We start from the raw sequence: 19,915 nt of genomic DNA, 5'->3' as shown, positions 1-19,915 counted from the left end.
TAAAATAGAAAATGAAATCCAAAAGGGCAATGAAAGAATAAAATACTATAAGCAAACAGGGTTTATTCCAGAAATAAAAGAATGATTCAACATTAGAAAATATATCAACATATAGGGTTATATTAATACATTCCAAAAGGTTTTTATTTTTTATTTATTTTATTTATTTTTTAATGTTTATTTTTGAGAGGGGGAGGAAGGGGAAGAGAGAGAGGGGGACACAGGATCTGAAGCAGGCTCCAGGCTCAGAGCCATCAGCACCAAGCCCAATGTGGGGCCCGAACCCACAAACCGTGAGATCATGACCTGAGCCGAAGTTGGACACTTAATAGATTGAGCCACCCAGGTGCCCCTCTAAAAGGTTTTAAAAAAAAAAACTCAGCAGTCAATCCAGATATAAACTCTAAGTAAATGATAATTTTTAAATACACTAAAAAACAAATAACAAACATCACACAAAGTGGTGAAAATGCTGAAGTGTTTCCCAGATCATGAACAAGGCAAGGATGTCTGGTATTACCACCATTATTGAGCAGTGTTTTTAATTTTTTTTAATGTTTATTTTTGAGAGAGAGAGCATAAGCTGGTGAGGGGCAGAGAGAGAGAGAGGGAAACACAGAATCTGAAACAGGCTCCAGGCTCTGAGCTGTTAGCCCAGAGCCCAATGCGGGGCTCGAACCCACAAACCGTGAGATCATGACCTGAGCCAAAGTCAGATGCTTAACTGACTGAGCCACCCAGGCGCCCCATTCAGCAGTATTTTTAATGTTTTAGCTGAGGCAAAAGAAAATGAGAAAATAAAATAAATGGTATAAATATTGGTTTAAAAGAAACAGAGGTACTTCAGATAAGCCTAAGAGACTCTAGCTTTTTTTTTAGTTAAGAGACTTAATTTGGTAAGACTATTATATACAAGAAAATATATAAAACCAAGAGCTTTTCTACATATGCTGTTTTAAATCGAAATAGAAAAGCAACCCATTCACAACAGGGACAAGACCATAAAATACCTAAGGATCAATTTAGCAAGAAAGCTACTATACCTATTTGAAGAAAACAATAAAATATTAAAGAGGAGGTCCCAAAAATAAAACTTAAAAAATACAGAGATAATACTATAACTCTAGGAAAATTTATCATCATTTCTCCCTAAAATTAATATATAACTCTAATGCAATGATAATCACAATCCAAACTGAGTATATTTTGTAATGGGATAAAATTATTTTAAGGTTCATGTAGAGAGTGACAATAAAATATCCAAGAATAGCAAGAAAATTATGACAAAGAAATAATAGATATTGCCAGATATTAAAAGTTACCATAAATCCACTAGAACAAAAATAGTCAGGTATTGGCATATGAACAGAAAATTAAATCAGTGGAACAGAGTAGTCTGGAATAGGTCCAAGTGCATATGGAAACCCAATATATGTCAATGGTGACAGATCCATTCAATGGGAAAAGGACTCTTGTGAGAATAAATGGTCTTGGCATTGTAGCTATTCATCTGGAAGAAAACAAAACTTCATATCCTAAAATAAGCTGTAAAGCCTCATATCCTAAAATAAATTGCAGGTCTATTAAAGACTTAAGATACAAAAAAAGAAAGTCACTAAAAATATGAAAAGAAAGTTTAAGGAGTGGAGACCTTCCTCCACAATCCAGAAAAAACCAAAAGCCATAAGAAAATAAAGATAAATGGCAAATTGAAACAAAAAAAAATACAACACATGTGACAGATAAAATGTTTAGATCACTAATATAACAATACATTAGATGGATGATAGATAGATAGACAATCTCCATCCCTCCTCTTACCTAGCCAACATACTCTCCCTGTGTGTTTTCATTCTCATGGTTTTAGGTGTGACCTATATGCTGATCACATAAGCATAGACTGACTCCCCTTTAAATTCGTAGTGTCCAGCTTCAAGTGGGTTCCCAATGTTTCCTACCGATCCTATATTTCTCTTAACTCTCTCCACATCTTCGCAGTGAATTCAAATCTTACAGTCCTCCAAGTTCCAACCTCAACACCTCCTTTCTCACTCATAGGAAAAACATGGCAAGTGATTTTACTTCCTTCTTCACAAAGAAAATAGAATTCACCCTACAGAATTCCCTCAAATTCTCACAACAAACCAGTAAACAAACATACCTGTATCCTCAACCAGCCATCTTTCCCTCCTGTTACAAGGAAATGAATATCTCTCTTCCTCTAGAAAGTTCATCCCTCTACCTGTGCACTGTGTCCCATTCTCTTGGGGTCCTCACTTGATTCATCTTCCCCTCTCTTTCCTTCATTCAACTTCTCCCTGTCAAATGGCTCCTTCCTGTTGGCAAGTAAAGATATTTATGTCTCTCCTATCATTAAAATGAAAGAGATCATCCATTTAAATCTTCTGTAAATACTACACTCTCTTCCCTCGGGTTCCATGACACAAATTCTGGTTATCCTTCTGATCACTCCAACATTTCTGCCTTAAATGCCAGTATATTCAGAGAGTTCTAACACATGAACTCTCTCAGGTGATCTCATCCATTTCTAAGGTCCCAATACCACCTATATGGCAGTGCCTTGCTTATCTTTTTTTTTAATTTTTAAAATGCTTGTTGAGATATAATTAACATACCATAAAGTGCATCTGTTTTAAGGGGATGATTCAATGATTATTGGTAAATTATGAAACTGTGTAATCATTACCACAATCCAATTTTAGAATAATTCCATCACCCCAAAAAGATCTTCATTTGCCTTGCTTATCCTTACTTCCATCCCAAACCCCTATCCTGAAATTTAGACCCACATATCTAACTGCTCAGTGACATCTTCATTTGCATAACCACAGGCACCATGAACTCAGTGTTTCCAAAACCGAACACATCTCCTTCCCATATCCTTTTCCTTTAGACCTGATTCTTCTCTGGTGTTCCCTGAATGAATGAATGGCACCACTGGCCCCTCAGAAATCCTGGGCATCATTCTAACTTCTCTTTCTCATCCCCTATATCCAATTAATCATCAAATCCCATACATTTTACTTCCTAACTATAACTATAACTTCCTAACTATAACTCAAATCTATCCCTTTCTATCCTTTATTATTACTTCACTAGTTCTGTCCACCAGAATTTGTTCCTTAAAATTAATCCACCCATCCACCCATCTAACTATCCATCCACCCAACAAATGTGCATTGAGTGCCTACTGTATACCAGCCACTGTGCTACAATAGTCACCTAACTGGTCCCTGTCTCTTTGGTCTTAAATCTTCTGAGTGTGTTCTTAATTCAGCAGCCAGACAGCAAAATCTCTTTAAAAACACACTATTCCCGTACTTAAAAATGGCTTCATGCTTTTAATTGGCTACCCTCTGACCTGGGGATGAATTCCAAACTTCTTAACGTGACTCTTAAGGTCTTTAGGGATCAGGTCCCTCCTTGCCTCTCTAAATCTCGGGTCTTATCACATCCCTTGGATAAGTCACTTAGTTATCTGAATTTCCTCATCTGAAAAAAAACATGGATAACAACAGTGCCTATCTCAGAGGTAGCTGAGAGGATTAAATGAGATAATGCATGTGAAGTGCATAGCACAATGGCTAGCACATATGAAGTGTCAGTAAATGTCAGCTATCGAGGACAGTGATGACAACGTTAGCTTTCTTCAACCTCCTGCTCCTCTGAACTCTTACAGCACTTCAAGTTGGTCTCACACAATTTAGCACTCAACCATTTTCTTTTGTATTGCTTACTGCTGCTTCACACTGTTAGTTATGCTTTCCACCTAGACTACAATGTCCTTGAAGACAAAGATAGTGACATACATACCTCCTCTAGTTCTGGAGCACTTCAAACAATGCTAAGCACGCAGTGGAGTTTAATAAATACTTTCTGATAAAGGTTCACAAAGGAAAAAGGGACATAGGTTTTACTGACTCTCTATTGTTCAAATGACCATAAATAAAAGGGGATGGGGTGCCTAAGTGGTTCAGTCAGTTAAGCATCTGACTTTGGCTCAGGTCATGATCTCATGACTCGTGAGTTTGAGCCCCGTGTCGGGCTCCGTGCTGACAGTTCGGAGCCTGGAGCCTGCTTTGGATTCTGTGTCTCCTTCTCTCTCTGCCCCTCCCCTGCTCATGCTCTGTCTCTCAAAAATTAGTAAACATTAAAAAAATTTAAAAAGGGGGCGCCTGGGTGGCTCAGTGGGTTAAGCATCCAAATTCGGCTCAGGTCATGATTTCACTGCCTGTGGGTTCAAGCCCTGAGTTGGGCTTTATGCTGACAGCTTGGAGCCTGGAGCCTGCTTCAGATTCTGTCTCCATCTCTCTGCCCCTCCCCCACTCATGCTCTGTCTCTCTCTCAAATATAAATAAACATTTAAAAAAAACATAAATAATGAACAGCAAAACCCTGGGAATACCATTTGCTTTTGCCTACTGGACTAATGGTGTGTCACTGCATTTGCAGCTGTACAGTAGGTTAGCATTAAGCATGGGACTTGGCAGTGCTCACTGTAGGTCAGTGGTTTTCTTCAGATGGTTTGCTGCCAATAACCTGTTTTTGACAGAAATGGAGTGTGAAAGCATGAATATGTTTAATTCTACTCACTGGCATGCAGACAATATATAATTTGCCTACTCATGTGTGAGATCAGATTTTTGTGTTTTACTTCTTCAATGTAAATGTTCTTTCTGCACTACCAATAGAACATAAATTCCATTTCATTCGAAAGCCAATGGCATCCTGAAATAGTTCAGGTTTCTGGGCTGATGACTGGGTGGCAATCAGAACCCCAGAATAGCCCCAGGAGGCCAGAAAATTCAGAGCTCTTCAGATGCTAGAACACCCCCACAAATTTGGCAAGAACTCTGTTGTGTGTGCACTCAAGAGTAAACTGGCACATTGGGATTGTTTTCCCTTTCTTTTTCACATACTCTCTCATCATCTACCATTGGACTCCTTTCCTGCCTTGTCCTCTCACCTTCTCCAATCCTCCTCATGCCCTGTGATTGCCCCTCCATCTGACATGTTTCTAAGAAGACATCTTCGTGCACTCCAGGCGCCTGCTGATTTGTGCAGGAGCACAATTACTCGGATGCAGTGGGGGAGTGGAGGAGCTAAAGGTGCAATTTTGTGCTCTTATACGACATGGACTCCCATTGATAAAATGCAATTTTTTTGTAGCTAATGTTTGATTAGTTTAGAAATTCCAAAGCCAGTGATTGGCTTGTGCCTTTGATGTTGCTAAGGAGAAGCCAGAACAGGCCTGGGAAATAGAGGAGAAGACAGGGGAAACCTGCTCTAAACACAAGAGACAACACTTCTGATTGGAAACAGGGCAATCTCCTCCAGTTACGTCCCAGTTTCTCCTGTATGGAAAAAATACCACAGGCTCGAAAAGAACCCTCTGAGGGCAAATACAGAGGTCAAAGATGTCCTCACGACCCACTTTAAACACCAGTTCTCTCTCTAGACATACATTCTTCTTTCCACATATACCCTCTTTACAATATCTCCTCTACACACACACACACACACACACACACACACACGAGATGAACACCCAGGCAGCCACCTATGAAACAGACCAATACATAGCATGTGCAAAGGCACGTAAGAGCACGTGTGTGCTCTATGGAAAGCTTATCACCACAAAGAAAGGCATGTGCAAATACCATTCTAGATACACACCATGCCATTCCCACATGGACACACATTTGCACAACATAGATGGACATCTGTCCTCACCCAGACCACAGGCAACAATAATATGCAACTTGCAAAACACAGTACATAAAGCCATTGATTGATGAATCTTGTCAGCTTTGCCCTTCACTTTTTTTTATGTTTACTTATTTTTGCAAGAGAGAAACAGAGTGCAAGCGGGGGAGGGGCAGAGAGAAAGGGAGACACAGAATCCCAAGCAGGCTCCAGGCTCTGAGCTGTCAGCACAGAGCCCAACGCAGGGTTCGAACTCACTTACCGTGAGAACATGACCCAAGACAAAGTCGGACGCTTAACCGACTGAGCCACCCAGGTGTCCCTGCCCTTCACTTTTAATACAGCATGTGGTTAAGAGCAAAGTCTCACTCTGCCACTTATTTGTGACTTTGTACAAATTAGTTACCTGCTCTGTGCCCCCATTTCCCCATCTATAAAATGAGAATAATAATAGTACTTACCCCCTAAAGTTGTGAGGATTAAATGAGCTAACGCACACAAAGCTCTTGGCAGTAATGAGAGTTTCTAGAACTGCCTGAGAAGGGGTAAGCTTGGACTGAGGATACAATATAGGTGAGAGAAGTAGTGGTCATGGGCTGAGGTGTGAAATTCTCTTTCTGTCCTGATGGAGTAAAGAGCTGATTCCCTGGGCGTACACGCACTTCTCAGTAATCCCCACCAAAGGACACGGGTCCACCATTAATATTAACAATGTACCCACTCTCCCTGAGGAAATCTAGGTATTTGCAGTCATTGGTACATGGTATTTATTCACAGTCTGTTACTTTTTAAGTTTATTTATTTATTTTGAGAGAGAGAGAGAGAGAGAGAGAGAGCAGGGGAGGGGCCGAGAGAGAGGGAGACACAGAATCCTAAGCAGCTCCGAGCTGTCAGCTCAGAGCCCAACACAGGGCTCGAACTCACAAACCATGAGATCATGACCTGAGCTGAAACCCAGAGTTGGATGCTTAATGGACTGAGCCACACAGGCACCCCTGATAATCTGTTTAAATGTGATAACATTAAGTACACTTTTGAGAGTAAATCTTTACTGTCTCTTTTGTAACAATCAAGAGAAATGCATGTGGCATGGATACTACTTTTCCCTGACAACAGCCCTAGAAGGAGCACCCCACAAAGCAGTCTCAGGAAGGAAGTGCAGGTCCCACGGTAAATCGACTGTGTGACTGGGGTTCGGTAACCTGAGCTGCATACTCTCTTTTCACCCCTCACTTGGGTCTCATGGCACAAAAATAATCGAGCAAGTACAAATGCCTTCATAGTGGGCACTACGGCTTCCCTATGCCAACCCTGGCGATAATCCTCCTTCTGCTCCCTACCCCATGAAGGGCTGTTAGGACGGAGCTGCTCTGGGCTCTCAAAGATAGGTAATCACGAGGCTTGCCATGGAGCTGAGAGCGCCAAGCCTGCAAACAGACTACCTGTTCCTCCAGGGCTGTTTAATGAAGGGAAAAGAAAACATCTAACTTCTCTCATTCTCGGGCTTGTCATTTGTAAAATGTGAATACCACCAAGGGTCTCATGGGGTTGTCACAAACACTAAGTGGGATTAGGAACAAGAATGCCTCTAGCACAGTGCCCAGCACCATGGGATTCGAATAGGATTCTTTCACACTCCCCATCCCTGCTCACCATATCACACTGCTGGACTTCTCTAGACAGGCAGGGGCAGAAAGGGCATTACAATGGCTGTGTGTGTGTCTGTTAGAGTGCTGGTAGTTGTTTTAGTTTTCCGGGGGCTTTCTTTCGGTCTTTGGTTTGGTTTGGGTTTTTAGGTTCGATTGAAGCAAGAGACATTGGAGTAGGCTTAATAGGACTTTAGCTTGAATTACTAGATTCCACCAACTTTCCAAGTTGGAAATGGGGAACCTGGGTGGGTTGTGCAAATTGCAGAGCAAGGAGGGGGTCCAAAATTAGGCAGGTGTTCTGGTCATTTGGTGAGTAACCTGGAATTTGGACACTGAGGAATGGGAACTGGAGGAGGAAGGCAGCAGATGGGAAAAGAGGGCTATAATATGAGCTTCATTGTGCCAAAGAAAGTGCAGACATAGAACGAGAGGGAGTGCCGGGTGCCAATCCAAACTGTTTTGACTATGAAAACATGACTACCAGAAAACTTGTATGTGCTACAGATGTGGGGGAGGAGAGGAAAACCAATATTAACCCTAACTCATTTCATCCTTTACAACCCTGCCATGTGTCCATACCCTTCGAATGTTTCAAATGCAGTAGTTCATGCCTTCCAATTTCTTATTTCACTGGAATATAGCAAGAATTGCCAAAAAGTGTGTTTGAGAAAGAACCGAGCATGTTAGATGACTGAAAAATGATAAAGCATTTGCTTTCCTAGTATCAAAATGGGCTCTGCCCACGCTTCAGATTCCACAGTTAATTTATGTTTTTCATCTATATTAAATGTCAATTGCTATATACTTAATAGGATTGAATGTAATACTTTGAATTAATCATTTCAATGGTGTAAATGAAAAGACCAATTACATCACTATGCACCTCTTTCCCATTGTTCATGAAAACCATTTTCTCCACCTATAATTCCACATTGGTTTCAAAATAGCTATTTTATTCTCACCAGGTGCTAGCAGCCCAAATCTTCCTCAGGAGCTATTAAGTCTACTCCCCTTGTTCTTTCGTCTCTCACAAAAATACAGAACATTTTGACTAATACACATTCAAACAATCCCAAAGAACTTTCTCTTTTTAAAACCACTAGAAATGAAAGTATGTGTCCCTCCCTAAAACTTTTTTTTTTTTTTTTTTGCCTTTGCTTAGAGGCAGTAATCAAGAGGAATTTGGGCAGGATAACAGGCAAGTTTATGGAGGTATCAACTTAAAGACTCCCTTAGATATTCTTGCAGAAGGGCAGTGAACTTTTTCCCCACGAGAGAAAATTTAATTCAGGAACTGAAAACCAGCAGCTTACTGAGCACAAGAACCCTTTTTAGTGTACCACCTTCGCAGAGTTGTTGACGGGTTATTGAATGGGGTCATATGGCTGAGATTCCCAACATTTTCAGTGCTGTAACAAACGTTCTAGTTCACATATGTTACATTTGAAATTGATTGTAAACGTTTGGGAACCACTTTCCTCCTCGCCCTGGGAAATAAAGATAAATACCTCTAGAAGTCCTGAGGTCAGGGATAGGCATCTCTGACAAAGGTGTGGTGCCCAGAAATATTACTAAGTACTACTACTACTAACAATTGCTTCCACTATTACTCCTACTCCTATCACTACAACAACAACCATTGGGCCTTGACTCATTGGGCCACTCATTGGGCCTTGACTATCCCAGGAACAGTAGCAAGTGCTTTGTGTATACTACCTTTCCTTTCAAGGTATGATTAGTCTGAGCTTTACAGATGATGAAACCGAGGCTTAGAGCTATTCTGTGTCCAAGGTTACAAAAGCTAGCATGACTCCTGTCTTCCCAGCTCCAAACCTACCAGAGCACACTGCATCCCAGAGCCTGCGTACCATTTCTAGGAGGATGAAATTGTAGACACGGAGGCTTTGGAGCTGGCAAGCAGGCCCTGGGTTGGAAAGGTGGCTGGAAGCCATGTGAGGAAGGGAACGAATGTACCTACTGACTCCTATTACTAGCCACCCAGTAACAGAATAAAAACAGCTAGAGTTTCTTTGTGTGTGTTTGTGAGTCTGATCGTTCTGCACTTCAAAAGGTGAATAACTACCACTCTATTTCTCCATTCACCTTCACCATCAAATGTCTTAGCAGTCTGCATTTCCTTACATCTTAACTTTCTCCTTGACCTCTCTGAATCTGTCTTCCATCTTCACCTTTCCACTGAACCTTCGCTCTCAAAGGTCACTAATGAGATCTTCCTGTATGATGGGGCTACTCTAGTGGACTCTATCAAACCTTCCACACCTTGAAGGCCTCTGGTCCTTTGTGATTTTGATCCTCTGCTTTGCCAGTGTTTCTCCTCCCTCCCGTTTTTTGTTTCTCTTTTCCTCTCCCCCAGCACTCATGTCCCTCTCTCATACCCCTTACTCACTCCAAATCATCCTCACAATGGGACAGGAACCACTGGTGATGGACAAGAGACATCCAAAGGGTGTGTACCTTGGCTTTGACATAGGAAGCATGATGGGGTGGTTAGGAGCACAGGCTCTGGGGCTGAAGTACCTGGCCTCTGTTACCGACTAGCAGCACAACTTTGGTAAATCACTTCAATCCCCCCACACCTCAATGTTTTATCCGTAAAGCAGGAGGAATAATAGTGTTTACCTCATTGAGTTGTAAGGATGAAATGAGTTAACAGGGGCACCTGGGTGGCTCAGTTGGTTAGGCATCTGACTGCAGTTCAGGTCATGATCTCACGGCTCCTGAGTTCAAGCCCCAAGTCAGGCTCTGTGCTGACAGCTCAGCGCCTGGAGCCTGCCTGGGATTTTGTGTCCCTCTCTCTCTGCCCCTCCACTGTTCTCTCTCTCTCTCTCTCTCTCTCTCTCTCTCTCTCTCTCTCAAAAATAAACAAACATTAAAAAATGTTTTTAAAGTATGAAATGAGTTAACATATATAAAATACTCAGAATTTAGGAAATCTTCATTAAGTGTTCACTTATTATAGTCTTTATGAAGACATATTGTAAAATGTTGATCATTTCCACAAATGAATTGTTTACTGCTGATATTTAAATTTTTAAAGGCATACCATCCCTCTGTAATCTCATAAAAAGGTCTGTGCTCTTTCCATTTATTTTGGGAAAATGAGTCTGTTGTTGTATTCTGAGTGACAATCGGGCTGATCTGTCCTGGGTCTTCTCGTTCTACACATTCTGCATGGCTTTATGTGCCACTTCGGTGCTCATGAGTCCTAGGTCTTTATCACTTTCCCAGACCTCTCTCCTGACCTCCAGATCCAGCAAGCCAGCTGCCCACTTACTTACCTGCCTGTCTGACCCACAGCGCAATAAACCTCTCATGTCTAAAAAGAACTCCATCTCGGGGTGCCTGCCTGGCTCAGTTGGTAGAGTGTGAGACTCTTGATTTTGGCGTTGTGAGTTTGAGCCCCACGTTCGGTATGGAGATTACTTTAAAATAAAACCTTAAAAAAAATTAAAAGAGGGGCACCTGGGTGGCTCAGGTTAAGCGTCCAACTTCAGCTCAGGTCATGATATCAAGGTCTGTGAGTTCGAGCCCCACGTTGGGCTCTGTGCTGACAGCTCAGAGCCTGGAACCTGCTTTGGATTCTATGTGTTCCTCTCTTCTCTGCCCCTCCCCTACTCATGCTCTGTCTCTCTGTGTCTCTCAAAAATAAATAAATGTTAAAAAAAATTTTTAAAGAAAAAGAAAATTAACTCCATCTGTACTCCATAACTTAGTTAAAAGGCAACACACCCATTCAGTGACCCAAGCCAGAAACGTGGGGATCATCCTACTATTTTCTCACCCCTTCACCCATTGCATCTAACTGATCACCAAGTAATATTGATTCTACCTCCCACAAATGTTTTGAATGTATCCCCTCCTCCCTAACCCTACTACCACTGCCTTAGGTTGGGTCTTTGTCTCTCCCTGTATCAGTAAAAGCCACCTAACTGGTTGGTCTCTTTGCCTTCACTTTTGACCCTTGACCCTTGCTCTATCCACCATACTACAGCCAGAGCAATCCTGAAGTGCTGGCCTTATCCAGTTATTCATCTGCTTTAAATCCTTCCATGGCTCCCCAGAGTCTTCAGGATAAAGTCCAAATACCTATGCATGGCCTACAAGGTCCTTCATTATCTAGGCCCTAGCTACTTCTCCACACTCATCTCTTGTGATGGTTCTCACATCGCACATTCTGGCTGAAGCAAACTTGTAACGTTGCCCTGCACATCTCTGTGCTCTTTACCCTTCTGTGTTCTTGCCCGTGGTCCCCTTCACTACCTCACCTCATTTTTGTTGGGAAAATTCTCCTCCTATTTCAAGAGAACTCCATTTTTATTTCACCCTATTTTCTTTCCTAAGTCCCTCAGGCAGACTTAGGTGTTTCTTTCTCTAGGCTAGCTTGTCATCTTGCACTTTGCTTTCATTACAATAATTATCACTTGACACTATATTTGACAATTGACCTGCCAGGTCAGTTCCCTGAGTTGAGGGCAGGGACCATTTCCTATTTATCTCTATCTACCCAGCATACACTCAGAGCGTAGCAGACCATTTTGCCCATATTAAACACTGTCTCAGCAGAGGGAGTACTTTATTTTCCCTCCTTAAATCTTCGGCTAAAATGTATTTTCTCTATGAAATTTCCCCTGATTACACTTAGTTCACTCTACTCACTGCTTAATTTTGTCATGGCCTTGGGGCTTGGAGAAGAGTCTTCCAACAACAGATTTGTGCTTTAATGATTTAGATTTGATTCTCTCTTCTAGCTCGACCACTCTAAAACACTAAAGGACCATCTACTGAAATCCATAGAAGTGGGGTTCTTAAAAATCAATTCCTGGGGGAAAAAAACACCTGTTTTTATGCTTGGAAAAGCAGTCAGGCATTTATTCTTGCCCTTCCCAAACCAAATGCCCTTCCAGTGCACAGTACAAACAGTAAGCCACCCAAGTAACCAAGCCACCCAAGCCACCCACAGTAAGTCTTCTGAAAGGTACTGAAGCTAAGAGCTGGGGGCAAGACAGAAAGCTGAAATTCCCCTCAACTAAGGAAAGCCCCCCAGCTCCTTGAAAAGGCTTGGGAAGGGCCAGAAAGAAATCAATCTGCCCATGGAGCTCCTGGGATGGACTAACCCGTTGTGCTGCAGCAGTTCCAGAGGGGAGGAAAACAGGGCGCACACAAAATCTCCAGGAAAGTGCTTTCATATGCTCAGTGCCCAGAAGTTACCGACAAGACTAAATAAGTAAAAGTGGAAAGCCTACATTGCATTCATTTGTACTCCCCATACACATGTCGCTTGCTTGAGAGACACAGTGTTTTCCCTAGCTGGACTCAAAAGTTCCTGAAGGCCATCAACAGCATATGTTTCTTTTATAGTTCCCAAATTGCCCACCACACTGAGTACACAGTATCTGCTGCAGAAACACTTTGTTGTTGACTGATTGATTACTAAGTATTTAACTATTTTTCTTCCCCTCGATGTTTTCAGGAATGCTTGTTATTCACAAAACAGTGCAGTCTTGGAAGCGAAGAGGAAATATTCATCTGTTGGTATACATTTTCCCTTGGCTATGCATTAAACAGAGATTTCCTTTGGCAATGTCAACAAAGGATGCCTGATGAGACAGGACAAAGAACTATATATAGAGATCAAGTGGCCAGAGGAACAAAGTCGAAGCATGCCCTCCCTTAACCAGATTAAAGGAGTCTTCTTTCTGCTTCTACTCCTTCCGGGGCTCTCCAGTCCCAACCAAAATAAAAAATATTTTCCAACTGCCTATCCCCTGAATTCTGAAGGCTGGGCTGTGACGGGAACAAGCTGAATTGCTGAAGAATTCAGCGAACAAATCTGCGGTGATCCTAATCTCTGTTTCTGTAATAATAAGAAGAGTGCAGCTTTGTTTACTTTTGAGGAGAATAGAGAACAAGGAGAGAGAACTGAGAGAGAGAGGCAGTATTTATGGCCCCTTTATGAAAAGTCAGTCTGTGACAAAAATATTTGCAGACAATAAGGAAGAGGAACAGGTTTGGCAGGAAAATAGCCTCTTCCAGTTTTCTCAGAAGTGCTTTAGCTGGTATCATCCATCCCCACCCTAAGTGAAAGGTCTGCTTTGCTCTGTGAATATAGTCATTCCCTATAGATAAATCTGTATTAGATAAGACACAAAAAACTCAAATCACCCTTTAGTGTCCAGTTCTCATGGCAGACAGTATCCTACTATTTATTTCATTTTGGAAACTATTTACAAGCATTTATGGAGTCTCAAGTCCCTTCTTTAACTGCATTTCTAATCCCAGGCCTTGTTCCAAAGCCTCCTGGACACACAGGCTCTGTGCTGAATGAGTATAATGAGTACCCTGGATTCACCCTATTATTAGGAGCAAGTTTAGGGCACATCCTTAACCTTTCAGAAGGGATGATGTCAGAGCCCAGCCACGCTCTTCCATAAACCATCCTGAACGGTTCCTGTCAAAGACAGAATCCTAAAACTGGAGAGCCAATGGAGTCAAATCCCGACATATACTCTCACCCTCGACATACAATGCAGTATGTCATGGTTCTTTGCCAACTCTCAGTTGACCTTTTATTCCATTATCTATATTTCCTGCACATGTATATCTGTATCAGGGTAGATGTGTGCAGCGTGTAAGCCTTCCGAGGGCAGACACTGTGCCTGTGCTCTTTTCTTTGTACCCAGCACAATGCTGTGCGTAAATACATATTAGTAAAAGGTGACCTTTCGTGTGCCAGAACAGACAGAGGCCTATACAATGGATTTAACAAGCATCCCTAAGGGAGCTTCTTAATCACCTCCTCTGCTGTTTCATCATGGGGCTGCTCTTCCCTCCCATTTGGCAGCTCTCGTGTCATCTCCTGAAGGCTCAAACAAGGCACTGTTAAAACATCACTTTTACCTAGAGGGGCCAGAATGAGTAGTTCTCTATTAACACAATGATGCATTGTTTTATGAGACTAGCTCCTTGCTACTTGAAAAGAGTGGGGCCCTGCATACAGAGGTTTGATGGATGCAGTGGGCTGGGAAAGGCCACAACAGGACTATGTTTGGGTGAGGCTGGTCAGAGTGATACACTTCCCAGGGGCGGGATGATAAGATGTTAGAGAGGTCTTAGGATGAATAAGCAATGAGAATAAACTGATTACCTGGCTAATTTGACTACAACTCAGACACTATACTTAATAGTCTTTTTGATGAGAATGAGGAAGGTGATAATTATAATTTCTAACCACATTTTATTCACTATTAGCCATTACCCTGCCCTCAATCATTGAAAATTCTAAGCCAAGGGATTCCTTATCTTGTCTCCTGCTTACAATGATTCCTTGTCTCTCCACCAGTGTGGGTTTCTCATACTGTAATCTAGCAGCATAATCAGGAGCTTTGATTGAGTGGAACACAGAGGGATTCTGACTAGCTGAAAAGCACTCTGAAATGCCTTCTGTTTTGTTTCTCCCCACTTGTAAAAGATGAAATCAAAGAGCAAAAGAAGAGTATAAAGAAAGTAACCATTCACAGAATCATGACCTGTGAAGTCTGGAAGACACATCAAAGGTCATGTAGTCAGTTCAAGCTCTTATTTTGCAGGTAAGAACACTGAATCTGAGAAGCTAAATGATTTACTCAAATTCATACTATCAGTTAATGGCAGAGTCAAGTCTAGAAGCCAGCTTTGCAATTTACGTTCGATTCTTTCTTTCCATTCCTTGGGCTTCTCCCTAAATTTCCCACGATATTCCACAATCTCGCACCTGGTATCCTATGTACCCTCCACATAGCACCACTCTCTTCCACAAATGGGAGTGCCCAGCAGGGATTAAATTGCCATGGTATGCTCATCATCCAAGTACACCCCACTTTAAGAAATGCAGTCCTTTAGGGGTGCCTGGGTGGCTCAGTTGGTTAAGTGTCCGACTTCAGCTTGGGTCATGATCTCACAGTTTGTGAGTTTGAGTCCCACATCAGGCTCTGTGCTGACAGCTCAGAGCCTGCAATCTGCTTCGGATTCTGTGTCTCCCTCTCTCTCTGCCCCTCCCCTGCTCATGCTCTGTCTCTCAAAAATAAACGTTAAAAAACTGTTTTTAATTTTTTTTGTATTTTTATTTATTTTTTTGAGAGAGAGATAGAGAGCAAGCAGGGAAGAGGAAAAGAGAGAGGGAGACAGAAACCCAAGCAGGCTCCACACTGTCAGTGCAGAGCCTGACATGGGGCTGGAACCCATGAACTGTGAGATCATGACCTGAGCCAAAGTCAAGAGTCAGAGGCTCAACCGACTGAGCCACCCAGGCGCCCCAATATTAAAAAAAGTTTTTTTAAGAAATGCAATACTTTAAGAAATCCAAACAATCAAGAGTGGTTACTCATATAAGATTCTTCTTGCAACAAGAGTCTCATACTCTCTTAAATATAAATCCCTAGGTGGGATTTAACTTGAACCATTACATTTATCTGTCACATGAGTAAGATTAGAACTAGACTATCAGGTTGTAAATAGAATTAGAAATATTTTTATCTTGTCACTGCCCAGAAGGGGTCCTATTTTACCCAACATTTTACCCAACCCTGTTTAGACTTTAAGCCCTACCATTGCCTCTTTAACAAAATCAACACAAAACCAAATGCTACAGCTGAAGTTCCATGCTCTTGAGAAAGAGGGAGAAATAACATCTTTCTTTTATTACATCCACTTATGAAAAGACTCCTCTTGTAAGCTCTGCTCTATTGATGTAGGTATCACATAGGTAACAAGTTTTGAAAACCTTATACTTGTATGACACTTTATAATTCACAGAAAACTTGAACATAGATCTTATTTGTTGATGACAAGAGTAAGTGGCAAGGCGATGGAGTGAGGACCAAATGAGGTGTGTGGGGACAAAGGGAGGAGAGGCTAGGAAGAGGAGGAGCAGTCTTGATAATACTGTCGCGGACACGATTTTGCACAGAACAAACCTCACCCTACACTGAGGACCCAGGATTCCCAGATCCCCTGTGACACCCCAGAGATCTCTTTAGGGGGCTAAGATGTCCAGAATTGATGAAAGAAGAAACACACCTCATGTTGGATTCTCCTATTGCCTGCCGCTTGGAAAGAAGTTCTGTCTCCCCAGTCCATCACCACCATGTATCTATTTTTGTGTAAATAATATCTATCTGCCCCTTTTCTTGGAACAAGCATCCTAAAAGAATGAGACTTCCCCAGAACTGCCATTCAGTCTTTCACTCCAAATGGCTGAGCTACACTCTGACAGAACTCAAGTGCCCCCCAACTGACCACCTGATCCAGGTCCTCTGAAGGAAATGCAAATGTTTCTGCTACGTACCTCAACTTGCTGGCAGATCTGTATTAGTTTGGCCATTTGATTTTCTAGTTCACTGTTGCGCTTAACCAGGTTGGTGAGGTTCATCTCCAGAGTTTGCTGTCATCACAGAGAGTATGAAGCCAGAGGGAAACAGGGAAGAGGGGAAAAAATAAGAAATGTTCAATGAGCTGGAGAACCAACATTATGTGGAGGTCATTTGGTCAATTGACAAACATTCAAAGATTCACTGAGCACTTGCTATGGGCCAAGCATTGTTCTAGGTGCTAATTAACCACACTGTACCTTTTTTGCTCCAGGCTCTCATTATTGGAAAAAAGATGACATTCATGACTTCATGGATGTAGAATTTCATGATATTAAGGCAACTTTATGTTTTCTATAATATTTTTAACTTTTTAAAGTATTCATAGTATTTTGCCTTCATAGTAACAGTGTGCAATAAGAATAGGTATTATTCTCTCTTTTACAGATGAGTAGACAAAGGGAACTATAATTTATTGAACAATCAGTACTTGCCAGACATTATGCTAGGCAATTTCATATATACCATTTAATAACCATAACAATCCATGAGGTAGGATATGTCAGCATTTTACAGATGTCAGCATTTTACATTTTTCATAGTTCTATAATTAGTATGTGACAAAACTGGGACTAGAACCCAGGTCTCTTGCCTCAGCCACAGCTTTTTCCAAGTATTTGTGATTTTTTTGTCTTTTTATTGAAACCATTTTAGATTTATCAGTAGGTTCCTTCAGGGGAAAAAAAGACTGTACTTTAAGTGTGAGATTCATCAAGATCAAGCATTGTATGGGGCACCTTGGTGGCTCAGTCGGTTAAGCTTCCGACTTAGGCTCAGTTCGAGCCTCACACTGGGCTCTGTGCTTATAGCTCAGAGCCTGGAGCCTGCTTCAGATTTTGTGTCTCCCTCTCTCTCTGTCACTCCCCCATTCTCTCTCTCTCTCTCAAAAATAAATAAACATTAAAAAAATTTAGGGGCGCCTGGGTGACTCAGTCAGTTAAGCATCTGACTTCAGCTCAGGTCATGATCTCACGGTTTGTGAGTTTGAGTCCCACGCCGGGCTCTGTGCTGACAGTTCAAAGCCTGGAGCCTGCTTGGGATTCTGTGTCTCCCTCTCTCTCTGCCCCGTCGCTTGCCCACGTTCTCTCTCTCTCTCTCACTCTCTCAAAAATAAACATTTTAAATATTTTTTTAATTAAAAAAAAATCAAGCATTGTATCTCATAGCTCCTCTTCTTTGGCCCTAAGGACTAGCCCATGGAGACAGTAGACTTCAAAGTGACAACTCCTGGCCATATCAAGATAGGACATCCATTGCTTATCATTGCTTACTGGTATATAGATCTTCTTAGGTGTGCATTAGAACCACTGTGCAAATCTGTTGAATATAACAAAATTACAACAGCACTCAGAACTCTTAGCGCATTTTCAGTTGAGCAGGCTGCTCCCTCCCATTCCTTATGTGAAAAAAACAGAATGTTCTTTACTCTTGGTTGATAATGGGCTTTTATATTCCTTCCCATTCCCAAGTCTTCAGCTTTGGTGGCTGCTTCTCCTCTAGGACTAGTCCCAAAATCCACTCCTCTCTCACTCACCATCCCAACACCCCCAGAAAGTCTGTTCCAAATACCCCAACTTCTTGGCCCTTCCTCTGCTAACATTCCTTCCCTTGGTTGTGTACATTGCTTCATCATGGTCTCCATGGCTCCTTTGGTTTGTAATTGTTCAAAGTTCATGTTTTCGATACAAGGGAATGGAGGGAGAAGCAAAGGGAAGTGGGAGAAGGGAAAGAGGACTCATGTAGTTGGCCCCTTTCTTGTCTAAGTAGCTGTGGCTCCTTAGTATTCTTGGCACTGTCCCAGGAGTCCATCCCAGAGAATGTATTCCCATGGATATATGTATTTCTACGATGGGCAGTCTGATCTCAGTTGTTCTCAAACCAGATTATGAGAACCAGCTTAATCTTCGCTTCCCTCTTGCCAGATTTCTATTAGTTTCTTTGGCTTTATTCCCATGGAAGTGATTTTTCCCCATTTATTCCATTGTTCTTGGCTTGGGCATGGTTTCTCCCCTGGCCCTCTTTAACTCCACAACCATCTCAATCCGTGGCCTTCTCCTTAGCAATGGCAAAGAGAATGGAGAAGGGAAAAAGAAGGGCAGCAATTGTTGGTTTGGGCATGATCTCTAAGATAAGTAGATATCACAAGAAAAAAAAGAAATGGCAGTAGTTCAGAGATTTAATACAACAAAAAGTAATGAGTACCTACTCTGTTGAAGGTGCAGTGAATTCAAAGAGAAAGAGAAGGTGACATTAAGGCGGGTCTTGAAGTATAAGCAGGATTCTAACAAACAGAGATGGAGGGGAACAGGGTGTTCCAGGCACAAGGAATAACATGAGTAAAAGAGAATAAAGTATAAGGACATGTTCAGGGAAGAGAAGTTGATTTGGGCTAGAAGAGAGGGTACAAGAGAGTAGTGGGGGACAAGGTCGGAAATGGAGGTGGAGGTCCTGTTTTGAAGGTCTTGAATGCCTAGGTAAGGAATTTGTACCTCCTTTTATTTTTTAGCAGTGGGGACTTCCCAAAGGCTTTTGAGTAAGACAATGACATAATCTGGGCCGTGTTTATGAGATCAACATATCAGCAATATGTGGGGCAGACTGAAACTAAGGCCAGGGACACTGGTTAAGAGGATGCTGCAATATTCAAGGCAGTTGGTAATGCAAGTCTGGGCCAAGCTGAGAGGATAATCGAGAGAAACATGTTTCGAGAAGGGATCTGTCACTGTCAAACATGCAGAGGGTGCAAGAAATATGAGGACTAGTAAAAGGCAGTTGGATATGGTAATTAGAAGCCACAGGTGACCTCTGAAAAAGGAGTTTCAGTAGAGTGTTGGAAGCAAATGCCAAAACGCAGAGTTAGGGAGTACATCAGCAGTGACGATGTGGAGGCTACCAGTCTGGACTCCTCTTCAAAAATTTGGCTGAGTGTGAATAAGATAGAGCTACGGTCTGATGAAAGGGTCCAGCTTAGGTTAGAGAGTGGGCATTGGTAATGGGCTTGATCAGTTTGTGACTTCCACTAGCACAGTGGTCCCGATTCCTAGATCAATGGAAAACCCATGTATCACCATCGACTAGATTGACATATTAGGTAAATGTAATGTAGATTGATGA

At 41.9% G+C, this 19,915-nt stretch overlaps 1 protein-coding gene across 5 annotated transcripts in view; it reads right to left on the bottom strand.

Annotated features, from left to right (window-relative positions):
• Positions 1 to 19,915, bottom strand: part of MID2 (midline 2) — a 102,624-nt gene that overhangs the window by 56,970 nt on the left and 25,739 nt on the right. For all 5 annotated transcript variants that reach the window (XM_058714603.1, XM_058714605.1, XM_058714600.1 and 2 more), the window contains exon 3: positions 16,720 to 16,815. In XM_058714603.1, the coding sequence (XP_058570586.1) occupies positions 16,720 to 16,815 (96 nt within the window). The remainder of the gene's footprint in view (positions 1 to 16,719; positions 16,816 to 19,915) is intronic.

Source organism: Neofelis nebulosa, chromosome X (genome assembly GCF_028018385.1).
Source record: "Neofelis nebulosa isolate mNeoNeb1 chromosome X, mNeoNeb1.pri, whole genome shotgun sequence".
Classification (NCBI taxonomy): Eukaryota; Metazoa; Chordata; class Mammalia; order Carnivora; family Felidae; genus Neofelis; species Neofelis nebulosa.
Note: the sequence above shows the minus strand (reverse complement) of the source record. Positions and strands in the feature narration are given on the sequence as shown.